Source organism: Piliocolobus tephrosceles, chromosome 8 (assembly GCF_002776525.5).
Source record: "Piliocolobus tephrosceles isolate RC106 chromosome 8, ASM277652v3, whole genome shotgun sequence".
NCBI classification, from domain to species: Eukaryota; Metazoa; Chordata; class Mammalia; order Primates; family Cercopithecidae; genus Piliocolobus; species Piliocolobus tephrosceles.
This window is the reverse complement of record NC_045441.1, coordinates 11950319-11968124: the sequence shown is the minus strand read 5'-3', so window position 1 is coordinate 11968124 and position 17806 is coordinate 11950319. Positions and strand designations below refer to the sequence as shown.

At 54.9% G+C, this 17806-nt stretch overlaps 3 protein-coding genes across 19 annotated transcripts in view; 1 reads left to right on the top strand and 2 right to left on the bottom strand.

Annotated features, from left to right (window-relative positions):
• LOC111547063 (NADPH--cytochrome P450 reductase) overlaps positions 1-775 on the top strand; it is a 76773-nt gene extending 75998 nt beyond the window's left edge. For both annotated transcript variants that reach the window (XM_023218709.2, XM_023218710.2), the window contains 2 exons: positions 88-170; positions 263-775. In XM_023218709.2, the coding sequence (XP_023074477.1) occupies positions 88-170; positions 263-407 (228 nt within the window). In that variant the 3' untranslated portion in view covers positions 408-775. The remainder of the gene's footprint in view (positions 1-87; positions 171-262) is intronic.
• A 123-nt stretch (positions 776-898) lies between these two features.
• On the bottom strand, positions 899-8043 carry TMEM120A (transmembrane protein 120A). 3 transcript variants are annotated; one of them, XM_023218711.2, is made up of 12 exons: positions 7864-8043; positions 5853-5971; positions 5558-5674; positions 2606-2665; positions 2323-2418; positions 2156-2245; positions 1987-2052; positions 1828-1889; positions 1625-1717; positions 1442-1506; positions 1270-1338; positions 899-1198 (listed from the first exon to the last, which is right to left on the bottom strand). In XM_023218711.2, the coding sequence occupies exons 1-12, from the start codon at positions 7942-7944 to the stop codon at positions 1085-1087; spliced, it is 1032 nt and encodes a 343-aa protein (XP_023074479.1). In that variant the 5' UTR covers positions 7945-8043; the 3' UTR covers positions 899-1084. The 3 variants fall into 3 exon arrangements, with proteins under 3 accessions (XP_023074479.1, XP_026312397.1, XP_023074480.1); XM_023218712.2 differs by lacking the exons at positions 899-1198; positions 1270-1338; positions 1442-1506 and adding an exon at positions 1348-1436; XM_026456612.1 differs by lacking the exons at positions 899-1198; positions 1442-1506 and having other exon boundaries at positions 1312-1436; positions 1987-2245.
• Positions 8044-9693: 1650 nt separating this feature from the next.
• The window catches only part of STYXL1 (serine/threonine/tyrosine interacting like 1), a 58970-nt gene continuing 50857 nt past the window's right edge, over positions 9694-17806 (bottom strand). For 11 of the 14 annotated variants that reach the window (XM_026456621.2, XM_026456622.2, XM_026456615.1 and 8 more), the window contains 2 exons: positions 15755-15867; positions 9697-9954 (listed from right to left, as the gene is read on the bottom strand). In XM_026456621.2, the coding sequence (XP_026312406.1) occupies positions 9823-9954; positions 15755-15867 (245 nt within the window). In that variant the 3' untranslated portion in view covers positions 9697-9822. Of the gene's footprint in view, positions 9955-15754; positions 15868-17806 lie in introns of all 14 variants that reach the window. The other 3 variants (XM_026456625.1, XM_026456626.1, XM_026456624.1) reach the window with 2 other exon arrangements.

Sequence of the window (17806 nt, the reverse complement as noted above, 5' to 3'; positions counted from 1 at the left end):
ACGGGCGGGCACCCATGAAGGCAGGGACGGGGCTGGCAGGGCCTCAGGTGCTGTGCCTTCCCCTCACGGCACGACCCTTGGCCTCAGGTCTACGTCCAGCACCTGCTAAAGCGGGACGGAGAGCACCTGTGGAAGTTGATCGAAGGCGGTGCCCACATCTATGTCTGTGGGTGAGTGGGGGTCACTGGAGTAGGGGTTGGGGAGGACAAGGCCCTGCCTACCGCAGTTGGCCCAGCCCCCAGCACCCCCTCTTCCTGCCCAGGGATGCACGGAACATGGCCAGGGACGTGCAGAACACCTTCTACGACATCGTGGCTGAGCTCGGGGCCATGGAGCATGCCCAGGCCGTGGACTATGTCAAGAAGCTGATGACCAAGGGCCGCTACTCCCTGGACGTGTGGAGCTAGGGCCTCGCCTGCCCCGCCCACCCTGCAGACTCCCGCCTATAATCACTCTCCTGGCTCCCTCCTGCAGTCTCCTGGGTGGGTTTGGCTTGGCCTTGGCACAGGCGCAGGTCCAGTGACAAAGACTCCTCCGGGGCCTGGGGTGCACCCTCCTGAGCTCCCCAGGCCAGGTGAGGGCCTCCGGCAGCACAGCCCAGGGCCTGCACGGGGGCGTTGGGCTCCATGCCTTGGGAGGCCGCTGGCCCTTGGTGGCCGCACAGAAGGGCTCTTTCTCTCAGCTGAGCTGGGCCCAGCCCCTCCATATGATTTCCAATGAGTGTAAATAATTTTAAATAACCTCTGGCCCTTGGAATAAAGTTCTGTTTTCTGTATTTGCCTGGTATTGTGTGAGTAGATCTGGAGCCTCCACTTGGATCAACTTAACTCAGACCCAGGAACCCATGTGGTGGGGCCGCCAAGCCCTGCCCTTCCCCCGGAGAACACACACGCTCAGGCCACCTCTGGGCCTCTCTTTATTGAGGGCACTGGGCCCAGGTCTTCCTTCAGGGCCCACAGAGCCCATAAAACCCAAGGGAGAATAGCAGAGACCCCCTGATACACACACTCGAGGGGTGCCTCCCATCCCCTCCCACAACACGTGGGACACAAGCCCCTCTGGGCTGGCAGCGGAAGGCCAAGCCTCAATCCTTCTTGCTTCCATGCCACTGACTGTGAAACTTCTGGTGCACAACCCTCAGGGTGGTGAAGAAATTGCCGAGGAAGAGGAGGAGGAAGGGGAAGCCGCACATAAGCACCTGCGGGAGGAAGAGGGTGAGGCCTGGGCCTGGGCCTGGCCCATCCGTCCTCTCCAGGGACCCCAGCTCACCTGCCACTCCTTGCACTGAGGGTCCCGGGCCAGGTTGAACAACGTCAGTGCATTAAAAAGCTGCCAGAACTGAGCAGGGAGGAGGCATTTTACTCAGAAAACCCAGGCCCTGCTCGAGCCCGAAGCCGGCGCAGAGGATGGACACACAGGCAGGGACACAGGCACGACTTACGTGTCCAAAGAAAAGAAAAGGCAGCAGGAAGGTGAGGCCCCGCCACATCCAGGACTGGAAGCCCTCTGCGGGGAGGAAGGTCAGGGCACAGGACGGCCAGGGACAGAGGGGACGCCACCACCACTCAGACCCGGGACGGGAGGACAGGACAGTGTCCAGATGCCAGGGCCATGCCCGACTCACCCACAGTGAGGTCCATGGTGTGCCGCTCACCCAGTGCCCGCAGGCGGTAGAGGCAGCCACTCTGGTAGTAGTACTGGAGAAACTGCACAAAGCCTGGGCCGGGCGGAGGACAGAAGAGCGGGGCTGAGCCCAGGGGGGTTCCCTGTCCCCACCCCCCACCACGGGTGCCCCCAGGCCTCAGCACGGACATCTGGGACACTTACTCTGGTACATGGAGAAGGACAGGAATTGGTTCCGGAATTTCTGGTACATGAGACCATCGGGCCTAAGATAGAAAGGGGAGGGCAGTGTGGGGACTCTTGGGGACGCCCTGTTTCCCTCCCTGTCCCAGCTCCTGCCCCTGCCGGGGCCCAGCCACTCACCACGTCAGCATGACTCCCGACAGGAAGGTGGACACGTAGTGATGGAACACCCACCAGCCTTTGATCCTGGAGCAGAGAACGAGCATCACCCCCAGGGCCTGTTCCTGCTTCCCAGAGGGTCCCCGCGCCCCATTCCGTGCTCCCCTCCCTCAGGGCCCGCCCTGCCCACCGGGAGCCGTTGTTGATGAGGATGCTTTCCCGGATGGTCAGGGTGCAGTAGTACCAGACCAGCAGGAAGTTGAAGGTAGCGTCTGTCACCCTGCGGAGGGAGGGGACCGAGGGTTGGTACCACAGCGCCTGGGGATGGGCAGGGCCTCTGCCGGGCGGGACACCCACCTGGAGTTGAGCAGGAAACGGCAGGTGAAGGAGATGAGGATGAGGATGATGGTGAGGTAGAGCTTGAACTTCTCATACTCGTCCTTGTAGGCAAACCTGGGGGGCATAGGCTGGTGAGACGGGTGGGGTGCTGGTGGGGCCCATGCGTGCCCCAACCCTGGGAGGGCAGCTGAGCCAAGGGAAGTCAGGTGGAGGGGAAGGCCGGGTGGGGGGGTGGAGGGGAAGCCGGGGGGGGGGGGGGGGGGGAAGGCCGGGTCAGCGGGTGGAGGCCCCGCCTGATTACTTAGCCTGCTTGCTCAGGAGCGTGACGTTGACATTCCCCAGAACCAGGCTCAGGTACAATCTAGGGAAGGGGGTGGCAGGGTGAGGAGAAGCCTGAGTGACAGAGAAGCCACTGATACTCAGCCAAGCCTGCCAGGCCAGAGCCTGGGCCACCACCCCACCCCCTCACCCGCTGCTTTCTGCATGGCCTTGGCATCAGGTTCTGACCTTGGGGGCTGCAGACCCACTCCCCGCCATGCTCAGCCTTCCTCGCCGCCTGCTCTGGAATCCTGACCCCTGGGGAAACAGTGCCCCTGTCTCCGCAGTCTTGCCTGAAACTCCCCCACCTCAGGGCCCCAAGAGAACCCGGCTCTCCCTCCTCGCTGAGGGCCGTCCCCATGTCCCCGATTGCTCCTCTGTGCGATGGCTACCACCTACCCCCCAGCTCCCTGCCGCCTCCCCTCCAGAATCCTCAGTACTGGGTTCCACTTCAGTGACCCACACACCTGGCCACGTCTGGGACGACCTCCCAAACCAGAACAGAAACCTGGAGCTCCGACTGTGGGCTGACCCCCCAGGTGCCCGGCCTCCCGGGCCGTTTCTTCCCACCACAACGCCCCCCATCCCTCACAGAGGCCTCCACGCTCTCCAGTCCCAGATCTCATTGGAGCCGGCCGAGTCCCCAGGCCACCCGCCAATTCCACCACTTTCTGGCCAATCCCCTTAATGTCCAGCCTCCACACCCACCAACTGAGATCATCTTGCCCTTCTCTGCCAGAGATACTCCAAGAGGTGACAGCAAAGTCGGTCACTTTCTCAGCACCTGCCCCAGACGCATGGGTTCTTGTTCACACTCATGCCACAGGGACAGAAGCTCAACGTGGTCACGCGGTTCACCCCAGGCCACAAAGAGCTTCTGCGGCTGCCATGCTTCTCCCTCTACAGAGTGCTCCCAGCACAGTGCTCCCCACTCAGGCCAGCTCCAGCCTCCACTGCCAACCCACCAGGCTGCGGATGTGTCCCCACTCAGCTCCTCATCTGGTTCCCAGCACTGGCCTCTCCACATCCTCTCCCCCAAACCCTCCATCCTGTCTCCTCCCACCCCAAGCCCCACCTGCAACATCTCAGAGAAGGTAGTCCGGCTTCTGCTCTGTGGGGTCACTGTACTGGGAGCACTCCTCACCCTCCTCTGTACCCGCCATCCTCCACTAGCGCTTCTCGCTCTCCCAGGGCTTCCCTCCATCACCCCCGACTCTTCTGGCTCTTTCCCCTCTCGGCCCCTCTTTTCAGCAGGTGGATGTGCTTGAGTCTTCCCAGGGGCAAAGTAACCCTGCACCCAGGCAGCAGCTGCCCCTCGACCTGGTGCTAATTTCCAGTTCCTAGTTACTAATTCTCTCCCTCCACTCACAGCCAAGCTCTAAAAAGTCTCCCAGAGGGCCGGGCGCGGTGGCTCACGCCTGTAATCCCAGCACTTTGGGAGGCTGAGGTGGGTGGATCATGAGGTCAGGAGATTGAGACCAGCCTGCTCAACATGGTGAAATCCCATCTCTACTAAAAACACAAAAATTAGCCGGGTGTGGTGGTAGGCGCCTATAATCCCAGCTACTCAGGAGCCTGAGGCAGGAGAATCCCTTGAACCAGGGAGGCAGAGGTTGAGCTGAGATCGTGCCACTCACTGCACTCCAGCCTGGCGACAGAGCGAGACTCTGTCTCAAAAAAAAAAAAAAAAGTCTCCTAAACTTGGCTGTCTCCCTTCCTTGGCTCTTCTGTCATCCCCAAGATCAACGTCCACCCTGTTCCATCAAATGGTTCTCGCCAAGGTGACCCGACTTCCAGGACGCGCGTCCCCTTCCTTATCACAGGACTGACCCCGAGGCTACTGACACTCCTTTCTCCCTGCCTTCTGGGCCACACCTTCTCCCAGCTATCTTCCTGCCTGCAGCCTCTGCTGGGATTTTTCGCTCAGCAGAGGGTTTTGCACTGCCCTGTCTGTCCTCCTGGGTGACAGCAGCTGGCCTTTCCAAGTGCACGTTCCACCCCTCCCTCTCCCCTGCCAACTGGGCTCAAGGCAAGCGCTGCAGCCCAGCAAAGCCTCTGGCCTCTTGGCTCCCTCTCAGCTCCCGCCCCGAGCTCTGGCCACTCCAGTTCTGCTCATGGCCTTTGTGTCTACCTGCTGCTACCTCTCGCCCTCAGCCCATGTGTCTGCCTCACTCTTTTTATTTATTTACTTATTTATTTTTTAAGACAGAATCTCACTCTGTCGCCCAGGCTGGAGTGCAGTGCTGCAGTCTCAGCTCGTTGCATCCTCTGCCTCCCAGGCTCAAGCGATTCTCCTGCCTCAGCCTCCCGAGTAGCTGGGACTACAGGCGTGCGCCACCATGCCCAGCTAATTTTTGTTTTTAGTAGAGATGGGTTTTACCATGTTGCCCAGGCGGGTCTTGAACTCCCGACCTCAAGCAATCTGCCTTGGCTTCCCAAAAAAGTGCTGGGATTACAGGCATGAGCGACCATGCCCAGCCTATTTTCTCTTTTTAAATAAATAGAGAGATAGGGTCTCAGTATGTCACCCAGGCTGGTCTTGAACTCCTGAGTTCAAGTGATCCTTCCACCACCATCTCTCAGAGTGCCGAGATTACAGGTGAAAGCCACCACGCCTGGCTCTCTCTCTTTATTCTCTAAGACTCAATCCACCCATCCCCTAATCCAGGAAGCCTTCTGTGACCTCCTGGACTGGGTCAGGTGTCCCTCACTGTGCCACCTCATTCCCCATGCTACGAAGCACCTATCATGTGAAATGTCACCCTCAGCCGGTTGTCTCCCCTGAAGTCAGCACTGGGCCTCATTGCTCAGCCTGCACTGGGCCCAGGGAACATTTGCTGACTATAATGAGCAAGAGGGGGCAGCACCCAGCTTCAGGCCTCCCCCAGCGGGAGTGGCTGTGAACTGAGCTGGGGGTGGGCAGTGGGGGCCTCACCCATTCTTCTTGGGCAAATAGGCCTCCATGTCAAAGAATAGGCCTTGGCGCTCTTTCATCTGGTTCTCCAGCTCCTGCGCGGCCACCTCGGCCTCTGCTGGGAGGGAGGGTTTGCATCTGCGGGTGAGGGCAGAAAGAGTCAGGGTAGGAGGACTCCCAAATGTCCTCCCTGACTCCCACAGGGGCAGAAGGGCAAACACGGCCCAGAGAGGGGAGGAGCGGTGCCCAGGGTCTCACAGCGCCAGCCCTCCCACCCCACATTCAGCCCATGGCAGGTGGGGCAGGGGCTCCTAACTTCTTCAGGGTGAGGGCCAGCTCCTGGAGCCGCTTCTTCTGCCGCGTGATGGAGCTGGTGCAATTGTTCTGAAGTTTCGTCAGCTCCTCCAGCTTCAGGCGGTATAGCCGATGGGTCTCCTGGGGACCGGAGGGGAGAAGGCTCAGGCCAGTTGGGGAGCCACTGAGCCACAGCCTGCAGGCAGGACGTGGGACTCAGGCTCCCGCAGGTCTGCTGGGAGGGTCTCGCTCAGTGGGAAAGGAGGGAGAACTGCGCCTGCCTAGGGATGAGGTTGCTGTCTCCCCAAGTCAGGCGAGGACCTGGGTGTCCACCTGTGAGCCCAGAGACCCCCACGGCACCCCTCCCCGAGAAACAGACTAGGTGGTTTTTTTTTTTTTGGTTTGAGACAGTCTCATTCTGTCGCCCAGACTGGAGTGCAGTGGAGTGATCTCGGCTCACTGCAACCTCCGCCTCCTGGGTTCAAACCATTCTTCTGCCTCAGCCTCCCAAGTAAGCTAGGATTACAGGCACCCACCATCATGCCTGGTTAATTTTTGTATTTTTGTAGAGACAGGGTTTCACCATGTTGGCCAGGCTGGTCTTGAACGCCTGCCTTGGCCTCCCAAAGTGAGGTGCTGGGATTACAGGCATGAGCCACCGGGCCCAGCCAAGGTTTTCTTAGTCTCAGCCCATCTGCTAGTTTTCCCCACCCTACAAGGACAGGCTCTCTTTCTCCTACCTTGAGTCTGGAGCTTAGGCCCCAGGGCCCCCTTCTGGACCAAGCGGGCCGCCCAGAGCCACCCCTCTGTCCTTTCAGCTCCTCCTGCCTATCCAGCCTTCCAGTACAGGGGGAGCTGAGGTTCTCAGGCATTCCTGACATCTTCTTTCCAGGTTAAAGGTCATCAGATTTCAGCCCTAGAGCCTCCTGCTCTAAAGCCAGCCCCCCTCACCTTTGGCCCAAGGCTTCCCCGAGCACTTTGCCCTGGTAGGTGAGTCTCAAGAAGGCGCAGCCTAGAGGTGGGGCAAGGGGCAGTGTGAAGAGAGTCAAGCAGGGGCTGTGGCCAGGACAGGGGGGGCCAGGCGGGGAGGCTGGGTCTGCTCAGTCTCTGGGGAGAAGCACCAATGGCAGGGAGCTTGGCAGGGAGGGCCAGGGGCAGCTGGGTTTCAAAGCCGACAGGAAGGGGTTGGAACCAGCCCAAGAGAGGTAAAGGCCTAACCAAGCCATCAGCTGGCCGGGTCTCCACTCTGTCTGGATCTTGTTTCTCATGCCCAGGAGGGCTCACCACGCCCCCTCGGACCCCAGCACGTGCCACTTCTGCCCACCCACAGCCACCGCCCTCTTCCCTGCCTGGATGAGGCCAGCAGCCTCCTCCTGCCTGGCCTCTGGACAGAACAGCCATGGTGGCCCCGAGGGAGCTCAGTCCAGACAATTCCTCCCGTAGCTTTCCACTGGCCTCGGAGGGACTCCGATCTCTGCCAGGCCAGGGCGTCCCTACAGGGCCTGGCCCCGCCCACCCCTCCCCTAGCTCTCCTTGATGCAGCCACATGGGCCTGTCAAGTCCCCTCTTTCCTTCTAAAGGCCTCAGCGGTGCGCGCTGTCCCTCCGCCTGGGGCGCCCCCCAATCCAGGCCGAGGACTCCCCCTAAACGCTGCTCCCCCGACCCGGGCTGCCTCTCGAGCGCTGCCCGCTGCGCGTTTGCTGAGTGGCTGACCCAAGACTGGGCCCGCCCGTGTATGACTCAGACGGCCGCTCTCTCCTGGGAGGGAACGGGGTCGGGGTCTGGGTCCCTTTCCAAGGCCCTCATTGGAAGCTGAGGTCGCCCAGCGCAGTGGGGTCCCACCGGGGTTCCCGGACACTGGAGGAGGCGGCGGTGGACACCAGGACCCGGGGCCTCGCCCCCCTAGGCAGTGACCACAGGGCCCCGACCCCTGACCCTTAGCTCCCCGCTGCCTGACCCAGGGCTGCCCGACCCTTGACCCTCAGCCAGTGAAACGCGGCTCGGGGCCACCGGGCGTCCGCAGCGGCGCTAACCTGGATGTTCTGGAAGTCCTGCTGTAGATCCTCCCAGTCCCGCAGGCAGTCGCCCAGCGGGCCCGGGGGCGGGGGCTGCATGGCTGCAGAGCCAGGAGCCAGGAGTGGAGGACAGCGCAGCAACCCCGGCCAGCCCGTGGCTCCTACGCCACCGCCCCCGTCCGCTTCCGGGCTCGCGCCGCCACAGGCACCAATGGGAAAAGGCCACGCCCCCATCCCAGCCAATCCGGGGCAGGGGCGGGGCAGGGGCGGGGCCATATGCAAGGGCGGTTGCTAGCCCCGGGACTCGCGGCCTGGACACGGACTGGGATGGCTGCAGCCCCCGGGCCCGGACTGCACTGACTGTGCCAGCCGCGTGGTGCAGCCAGCAGGTCTCTGACTCGTCATGCTAAGAGCAAACCAAGGTCCAGGGAGGTGACACCTGCCTGCAACACTTTCGTCCTTGGGAAGCTGAGCCTCTTTGGGGAAGGGAGTTAGAGCTGCTTCTCTCGCTTGGATTTTTACAGCGGCCTCCTTTCTCCCTGCCTCATCTCCACTGTCCCTTCTCGCGGCCACTAGACTGCACTTCCCAAAACACAAGGCTGATTCCCTATCATGTTCATGCTTAAAACTTTCCAGCGGCTGTGTCCTACCTACCAGGAGGTCCGTAATCAGAGCTGTGCAGCTATCCCTGGCTCTGTCCCAACTCAAACCCTGAGGAAAGCCAGGGCTGCGTGGAAAGTCGTTCCCCCTCTGGCAAAACCCCTCCATACCTCCACAGAGCGCGCTAGGTGGTAGGACGGCATTCATCTCTCTGTTCCCAGCCCCACCCACGTGGTGGCAGGGAATGATTGCCGAATGGACTTGGGGAGGGCCCTGCATGGATGGACATCCTAATCCCCTACCAGTCCCCTAGTCTGTGCCTTCTCCTGATGCCCAGTTTGTTCTGTGGGTGCTGCCAGCTTTGGAGAAGTGCATTCGGAAAACAACTGCCAACTGGGTGCCGAGGCCCACACCTGTAATCCCAGCACTTTGGAGAGGCTGAGGCTGGAGGATCACTTGAGCCCAGGAGTTCGAGACTAGCCTAGGCAACAGAGCAAGACCCTGTTTCTACAAAAATAAAAATAAATTAGCCAGGTGTGATGGTGCATGCCTGCATTCCCAGCTACTTACTCAGGAAGCTGAGGTGGGAGGATCGCTTGAGCCCAGGGAAGTTGAGGCAGCAGTGAGCCATGATTGCACCACTGCACTCCAGCTTGAGAGACACAGCAAGACCGTGCCTCAAAAAATAAATAAATAAATAAAAATAAAAAATTTTTAAAAAAGGAAAGGGGATTAAAAATAAAAGGAAAGCTGTTAAGACCTTAGGAATTTCTAGAAACGTGAATAGGGAGATGGGGGAGGTGCGGTGAGAATCTCTCCTTGGTGAACACAGCCAGGCAGAAATGAGTGGGGCGCAGGGAAAGAAAATCTGTTTCAAGGGGTGGATGGCAGGAAGCACTGGAGATAAGGCAAGGGTGTGATCCCATTCCAGGAGCCTGGGGACTAGACAAGGCTGGGCTTGGTATCTATGGGGCTAGGGGACTGCCTATTGGTGGCTATTGTGACATCCTCTGTGAACCAACACGGGCAATCTCTGGGCGCCCCCAGGCAGCCTCCAAAGGGTCTAAGTCATCAAGGGGATGCAGGGCAGCTGCTCTAGCAGCCAGATGCTCTTCTAGAGGCAGCCTCAGGGGTGCAGTTGGGATGGCCCAGGACACCTCAGGGATGCGGGTTCTCGGTGAGCTTGAGCAGGGTGCACCTGCTAGGTGGCGTGAACAGGCACTTGGGAAGAATCAGTACAGGAGGCTGACATGAGACTTTCAGGCAGCAAAGGCCTTCTCCTTCCAGACAAGCCTGGGTATACACACTCCGACCCTCCACCCACAAAATGCCCCCAAGCAAGGCTCTTCGGTACCCTTCGCTGGGCCACAGAGAAGATCAGTAGAGCGGATCCATGATGTTTGTAACGGAATCTCCAAGGATAGTCTTCTCCCATTCCAGCAGCTGACTCACCAATCCCCGATTTGGACACATGTTGTTTTTGCATTTCTTGACATAGGCCCAGGACCTCTATGAATACAAAGAGAGAAAGTGAACTTCAGGATTGGTCCTGGGCCCTTTCCACTAGGATCAGAGGCAGCTTTCAGAGACAGGAGGCACTTGCACAGTGCCAGCAACACGGCTTAAGGGCTGGACGCAGAAACAGGGCAGCCTGGCATGAATGCATTGGTGCTGGGAGTCATGGGAGCTGGTTCTGCCTTGGGCAAGCCCCTCTGCTTCTAAATCTGGTGACAGAAATAATTCCTAATTCAAAAAGCTCCTGGGAAGACTGAGACAACATACATGAAACCACCTGTGGATGGCAAACACTATGCCAAGCGTAGCACAGTCTCAACAAAGGTTTGCATTGTGACTGGACTAATTAATGGAAAGAGGCAGAGAACTGTGGGCAAATTCTCTGAAGAAGGAAAATTCAAGCTGCCCTCCTCAGGCATCCACCTTAAAGTACAGGAAAGGTTGCTGCATGAAGGAGGGTGAGCACCTGGTCTCCCTCTGGATTGAGGACAAAGGAAAAAAGGAAAGGGAAAGGCAAGAGTGGTGCCTGAAATTAGGAACAGGAGGAAATGGCCGGGTACAGTGGCTCACGCCTGTAATCCCAGCACTTTGGGGGGCCAAGACGGGTGCATCCCCTGAGGTCAGGAGTTCAAAACCAGCCTGGCCAATGTGGCAAAACCCTGTCTCTACCAAAAAAATACAAAAATTAGCCAGGTATGGTGGCACATGCCTGTAATCCCAGCTACTTGGGTGGCTGAGGCAGGAAAATCGTTTGAACCTGGGAGGCAGAGATTGCGCCACTGCACTCCAGCCTGGGTGACACAGCAAGACTCTGTCTCAAAAAAAAGGAAGGAAGTGATGTCAACCCAACAAAGGCCATATACGAGAAGCCCACAGCTAACATCACACTCAATGGCAAAAGATAAAGTTTTTCCTCTAAGATCAGGAACAAGGCAAGGGAGCCTGCTTTCGTCACTTCTGTTCAACATAATACTAGAAGTCCTAGCCAGAACAATGAAGCAAGAAAAAGAAATAAAAGGTATCTACATTGGATAGGAAGAAGTAAACTTACCTCTGGTTTGAAGATGACATTATTTCATATGTAGAAAACCCTAAAGATTACACACACACACACACACACACACACACACACACACAGAGCTAATAAATTCAGCAAGGTTGGCCGGGTGTGGTGGCTCAAGCCTGTAATCCCAGCACTTTGGGAGGCCGAGGCGGGCGGATCACGAGGTCAGGAGATCGAGACCATCCTGGCTAACATGGTGAAACCCCATCTCTACTAAATATACAAAAAATTAGCCGGGCGTGGTGGCTGGTACCTGTAGTCCCAGCTACTTGGGAGACTGAGGCAGGAGAATGGCGTGAACCCGGGAGGCAGAGTTTGCAGTGAGCTGAGATTGTGCCACTGCACTCCAGCCTGGGTGAGAGCAAGACTCTGTCTCAAAAAAAAAAAAAAAAAGTCAGCAAGGTTGCAGGATACAAAACCAACATGCAAAAATTAGTTGCATGTCTATATACTAACAATAAACAATTCAAAAAGGAAATTAAAAAAACAATTCCATTTACAGTAGCATCAAAAATAAAATATTTAACTAGGGAGGCAAAAGGCTTGTACACTGAAAACTGCAAAAACAGTGCTGAAAGAAATTAAAGACACAAACAAATGAAAAGACATCCTGTGTTCATGGGTTGGAATATTTAGTATTATTAAGATGCCAGTACTACTCAAAGCAATGCACAGGTTTAAGGCAATCCCACCAGCATTTTTTGTAGAAATAGAAAAATCCATCCTAAAATTCATATGGAATCTCAAGGGACTCCATAAAAATAAAATCTTTAAAAAGAACAAAGTTGCATGTCTCACACTTCCTGATTTCAAACCTTCTAAAACAAAGCTACAATAATCAAAACAGTATGGTATGGACATGAACAAAGAGACCAATGGAATACAACAGCCAGCCTAGCACAGAAATAAACCCTTACAAATATAGTCAAGCAATTTTTTTTTTTTTTTTTTTTTTTTTTTTTTTTTTTGAGACTGAGTATCACTCTGCTGCCCAGGCTGGAGTACAATTGTGCAATCTCAGTTTACTGCAACCTCCGCCTCCTGGGTTCAAGTGATTCTTGTGCCTCAGCCTCCCAAGTAGCTGGGATTACAGGCATGCACCACCAGGCCTGGCTCATTTTTGTATTTTTAGTAGAGACGAGGTTTTGCCATGTCAGCCAGGCTGGTCTCAAACTCCTGACCTCAGGTGATCCGCCCACCTCTGCCTCCCAAACTGCTGGGATTACAGGTGTGAGCCACTGTACCCGGTCTGTCAAGCAATTTTTGATAGTATGCCAAGACCATTCAGTAGGGAAAAAGGACAGTCATTTCAACAAATGGTGGTAGGAAAACTAGATATCCCCATGCAAAAGAATGAAATTGAAAACAGGAAATCAATGGAGAAAATCAACAAACCAAAAGCCACTTCTTTGAAAAGATCAGTAAAATCGATACACCTCTCTAGCCAGGCTAACTCAAAGAGAAGACACAATTACTAATATCAGAAGTGAAAGAGGAAACATTGCTACAGATCCCACAGATATTAAAAGGAGAATAAAAGAATATTCATACCCACAAATGTGATTGATCAATTCCTTGAAAGACACAATCTGCCAAAACTCACACAAGAAGAAACAGACAATCTGAATAGGCCTACATATATTAAAGAAATTGAGTAGTGGCGGGCGCCTGTAGTCCCAGCAGCTCAGCAGGCTGAGGCAGGAGAATGGCGTGAACCCAGGAAGCAGAGCTTGCAGTGAGCCGAGATCGTGCCACTGCACTCCAGCCTGGGTGACAGAGCGAGACTCCATCTCAAAAATAAATAAATAAATAAAATAATAACAATAATAAATTGAATCAATAATTAGTAACCTTCCAAAACAGAAAGCACCTAGCCTAGATGGGTTTATTGGTGAATTCCACTTATAATGGAATATTTATTATTCAGCCTTAAAAGGAAGGAACTTACATAAGGTACCTAGAGTACTCAAATTCACAGAGACAAAGTAGAATGGTGGTTCCCATAGGGCGATGAAGGGGGAAAAGTAAAGAGTTGCTGTTGCAGGTTTGCAAGATGGAAAAGTTCGGGAGATTAGTTGCACAATAATGTGAGTGTACTTAATGCTCCTAAGCTATACATTTTTAAATGGTTAAGACGGTAAATTTTTTGTTATATATATGTGTGTGTGTGTGTATGATTTTTTTTTTTTTTTTTTTTTTTTGAGACAGAGTTTCGCTCTTGTCACCCAGGCTGGAGTGCAATGATGTAATCTCGGCTCACTGCAGCCTCTGCCTCCCAGCTTCTAGCGATTCTCCTGCCTCAGCCTCCAGAGTAGCTGGGATTACAGGCATGCGCCACCACGCCCAGCTAATTTTTATATTTTTAGTAGAGACAGGGTTTCACTATGTTGGCCAGGCTGGTCTCGAACTGCTGACCTCAGGTGATCTGCCTGCCTCGGCCTCCCACAATGCTGGGATTACAGGCGTGAGCCACTGCGCCCGGCCTGTTATGTATATTTTAACCACAAATTTTTTTTTTTTTTTTTTGAGACAGAGTCTCGTCTGTCGCCTGGGCTGGAGTGCAGTGGCCGCATCTCAGCTCACTGCAAGCTCCGCCTCCCGGGTTTATGCCATTCTCCTGCCTCAGCCTCTGAGTAGCTGGGACTACAGGCGCCCGCCACCTCGCCCGGCTAGTTTTTTGTATTTTTTAGTAGAGACGGGGTTTCACCGTGTTAGCCAGGATGGTCTCAATCTCCTGACCTCGTGATCCGCCCGTCTCGGCCTCCCAAAGTGCTGGGATTACAGGCTTGAGCCACCGCGCCCAGCCAACCACAAATTTTTTAAAAGTGGTGTGAGGGGCAGAGCTGTGCAGTTATAAGGTTTACTATGTCCTCACTGGGTCAGAATAAGCCCTGAAGGAAGAATCATAAACCACACATCCCCCTTCCAGCCCACAAGGCATCTGCTGAGACTCTCACAGCAAATGCAGCAGGCAGGAGAGACACATGCTGTCGACCTCATTCTACTCACTGAAGGGATAGAAGGGTGAAGGGGTGTACTCAGGTCACATGTGGTAAGGGGCAGTGCCCAGGCTGCAAGGCCAGCGTTCTCCCTGCCACCTCAGGGCCCTGTTGAAAACCCAGATTCTCCAGCCGTGCTTTGGATTCCAGCTTTGCCATTTACAGCTCTGGGGCTTAAGGCAAAGTACCCGGACTCTCCAGGCCTCCCACAAAATAGGGATAAAAGCAATAGCTATGCCACAGGGTCATTCTGAAGGTATTTTAATGACATATAAATACTTACCAGGCAGGTAGGAGTCAGTGTTAGTTATTATAGTGTCTCTGGAGTTTTGTTATTATTTGAAGGTCTTTAAAAGACAAAGGTACTCCTAGAAGTTTAAAGGCACTGAAATTGATTTTTTTCTCTTTTTTGTTTGTTTGAGACAGCGTCTGGCTTTGTTGCCCAGGCTGGAATGCAGTGGTATGATCACAGCCCACTGCAGCCTTCACCTCCCAGGATCAAGCCATTCTCCTATCCCAGCCTCCCAAGTAGCTGGAACTACAGGTGTGCAACACCACACCCAGCTAATTTTTGTATTTTTTGTAGAGACAGGATTTTGCCATGTTGCCCAGGCTGATCTCAAACTCCTGAGCTCAAGCGACCCACCCACCTCAGCCTCCCTAAGTGCTGGGATTATAGGTGTGAGTCACCATGCCCAGTCTGCTTCCACTTCTTTTGGGCACACACCCAGGAACAGAATTTCTGGATATCCAAGACTCTTTCTAGGCTAGGCACAGAGAGGCTCACGCCTGTAATCCCAGGAGGCAGTGGCAGGTGGATCACCTGAGGTCAGGAGTTCGAGACCAGCCTGGCCAACACGGCAAAACCCTGTCTCTACTAAAAATACAAAAATTAGCTGGGCTTGGTGACACACACCTGTAATCCCAGCTACTCAGGAGGCTGAGGCAGGAGAATTGCTTGAACCAGGAGGCAGAGGTTGCAGTGGAGGTTCAAGAATCACTTGAACCCAGGAGGTAGAGATTGCACCACTGCACTCCAGCCTGGACAATAGAACTAGACTCCATCTCAAAAAAAAAAAAAAAAGACTTTCTAGCCTGCAACTTCATAGCAACAACCAAACCCACTGGCTGATGAGTTTTATTCTTTGTCCCTCTCCTTCCCCCAAACACATCCCTGGGTAAATGTCAGGGCTTTGTAGGTCCTATCAAGCCCTCTGAGATCATGAACAGGCTGTGACAGGCAGGGCAGGCACCCGAAAAAGGCGCTGTCTCAGAGTCAGGAGCCCCGAGATCTGCCTGGGTTTGCCACGATGGGTCCCTGCTTCCCTCTCCTCTCTGGACCCTGCGCCCAAGGTATAGGGAGATAGGCGGGAGTGGGTGGGCGCCTGCGCTGCAGCTCTGGGACTCCAAGCAGTTCTCCCTTGAGCAACACCAAACAAACACCGGTGGACAGACTGACAGCAGTGGGGGCCATGCCGAGGGGGCTGCAGGACAGCCTGACCTGGCCTGAGTCTCTGGGCCAGCCCTGCCTATCCAGCCTCAGGCCTCAAGCCTGCAACGCTGGGGCCTTGCCCTTGGGTGACGTGGGCTGGGGGGCACCCTAGACTTGGAGTTATCTGGGATTCTTCCTCCCAAAGCAGTGCCGGGGCCCCACTCCTCCCAGGTTGCACTCTGACCCCACCTCCCAGGGGGTGGCAGGTTGTGAGCCCAGCTCGGCTCGGGGAACGCATACCTGCAAGGTCTGCTCGTTACAATGCATGAGGTAGGCTATGACGGCGGCACAGCTGCGGCTGATACCTTGGGTGGAAAAGATCAGAACGACAGAGCCAAGGTGAAGGTGAATTTCTGCAAAAGGAAGTGGGGGGTTGGGTCATGCCTGGCCCTCCTCCCTGTGGGCCTGGGTTGCTGTCAGACACTGGCCTCCATGGGCCCGTGGTCCAAGCATGAGTTCAAGACCAGCCCACGTGACCTCGGCAAGTCCCCTGATTTCTCTGGGAGCCCATTTCATTGTCTAACAAGTGGGCATCCCTCAGTCCTGGCTGGAAGTTCCAGAGAATCATGCCCGGGCAACCAGCATCACCAGGCAAAGACCTTCTGAACTGCAGGCTTCTAGCCCAGGAAGCTCTGCTACTGATGGGGCGGATGGGACCACCATCATCCCAAGAACAGTCAGGAGCTGACAGAGCCAGTGTAGCCTGAGTGCCAATCCTGACTGCCACTCACTGGCCATGGGGCTTGGGGGCAAGTTACTTCCTTTCCTTTCCTTCCCCCTCTGCTCTCCTCTCCTTTCGCCTCTCCTCTCCACTTCTCTCCTCTCCTTTCCTTTCCTTCTTTCTTTGTTGAGACGGAGTTTCTCTCTTGTTGCCCAGGCTGGAGTGCAATGGCACAATCTCAGTTCACTGCAACCTCCACCTCCTGGGTTCAAGCGATTCTCCTGGCTTAGCCTTCCCGAGTAGCTGGGATTACAAGTGCCTGCCCCCACGCCCAGCTAATTTTTTGTATTTTAAATAGAGATAAGGTTTCACCATGTTGTCCAGGCTGGTCTCCAACTCCGGACCTCAGGTGATCTGCCTGCCTTGGCCTCCGAAAGTGCTGGGATTATAGGCATGAGCCACTGCGCCCAACTTTTTTTTTTTTTAATATAGATATGCAGTCTCACTACGTTGTTCAGGCTGGTCTTGAACTCCTGACCTCGGGTGATCTGCCCACCTCATCCTCTCAAAGTACTGGAATTACAGGTAAGAACCACTGTGCCCAGCCTATTTTTATTTATTGTATTTTAGAGACTGGGTCTTGCTCTGTTGTCCAGGCTGGAATGCAGTGGTGTAATCACAATGCACTGCCACCTTGAACTCCTGGGCTCAAGTAATCCTCCCACCTCAGCCTTCAGAGTAGCTGGGGCCACAGGCATGCGTCACCATGTCCAGCTAACTTTTTCGTACAGATGGGGTCTCACAATGTTGCCCGGGCTGGAGGGTAAATTACTTGAAGCCACAGTGTCCTCATCTGGAAAATGGGATCACAGTATACTACCTCCTCCATGCGGTTTGGTTCTGTTCTGTACTGAGCCCAGTGCCTGGCACAGAAATATCAGCTCTAATCACAGCACCCCTGAAGCTGTGAGTCCTGCCCAGGGAAAAGAAACCTAAGCTGGTACCCGAGGCTGGTCTTGGCAACCCTCAGGAACTGAAGATAAGCATGCCAAGTGCAAAATCACAGACTGCCAGGGCTAAAGGAAGACACAGAGATGACGACAGCCACCTTCCTCACCGTCTGAATAAAGGAACTGAGCGTGCAGTCTAATCCACTGACTGGCTCAGTGCTACCCAGGGAGGCAGGCTGGATGGGGGCCCTCTTTAGGCCACAAGGCTCTGACACCTCGAGGTGGGACACATGGGAAGTCTCAGCCTCAGGCCCTAGTCAAGTGACATTTGACATCTGCTGGGCAAAAAAAGGATGGTTGGGGCTGGGTGCAGTGGCTCACGCCTGTAATCCCAGTACTTTAGGAGGCTGAGGCGGGTGGATAGCTTGAGCTCAGGAGTTCAAGACCAGTTTGGGCAACATGGCAAAATCCCATCTCTACTAAAACTACAAAAATTAGTTGGGTGCAGTGGTGCATGCCTGTAGTCCCAGCTACTCAGGAGGCTGAGGTAGGAGGATTGCTTGAGCCCAGGAGGTGGAGATTGCAGTGAGCCAAGATTGTACCACTACACTCCAGCCTGGGTGAACAAGCCAGACCCTGTCTCAAAAAAATAAATTTTTTTTTTTTTTTTTTTTTTTTTTT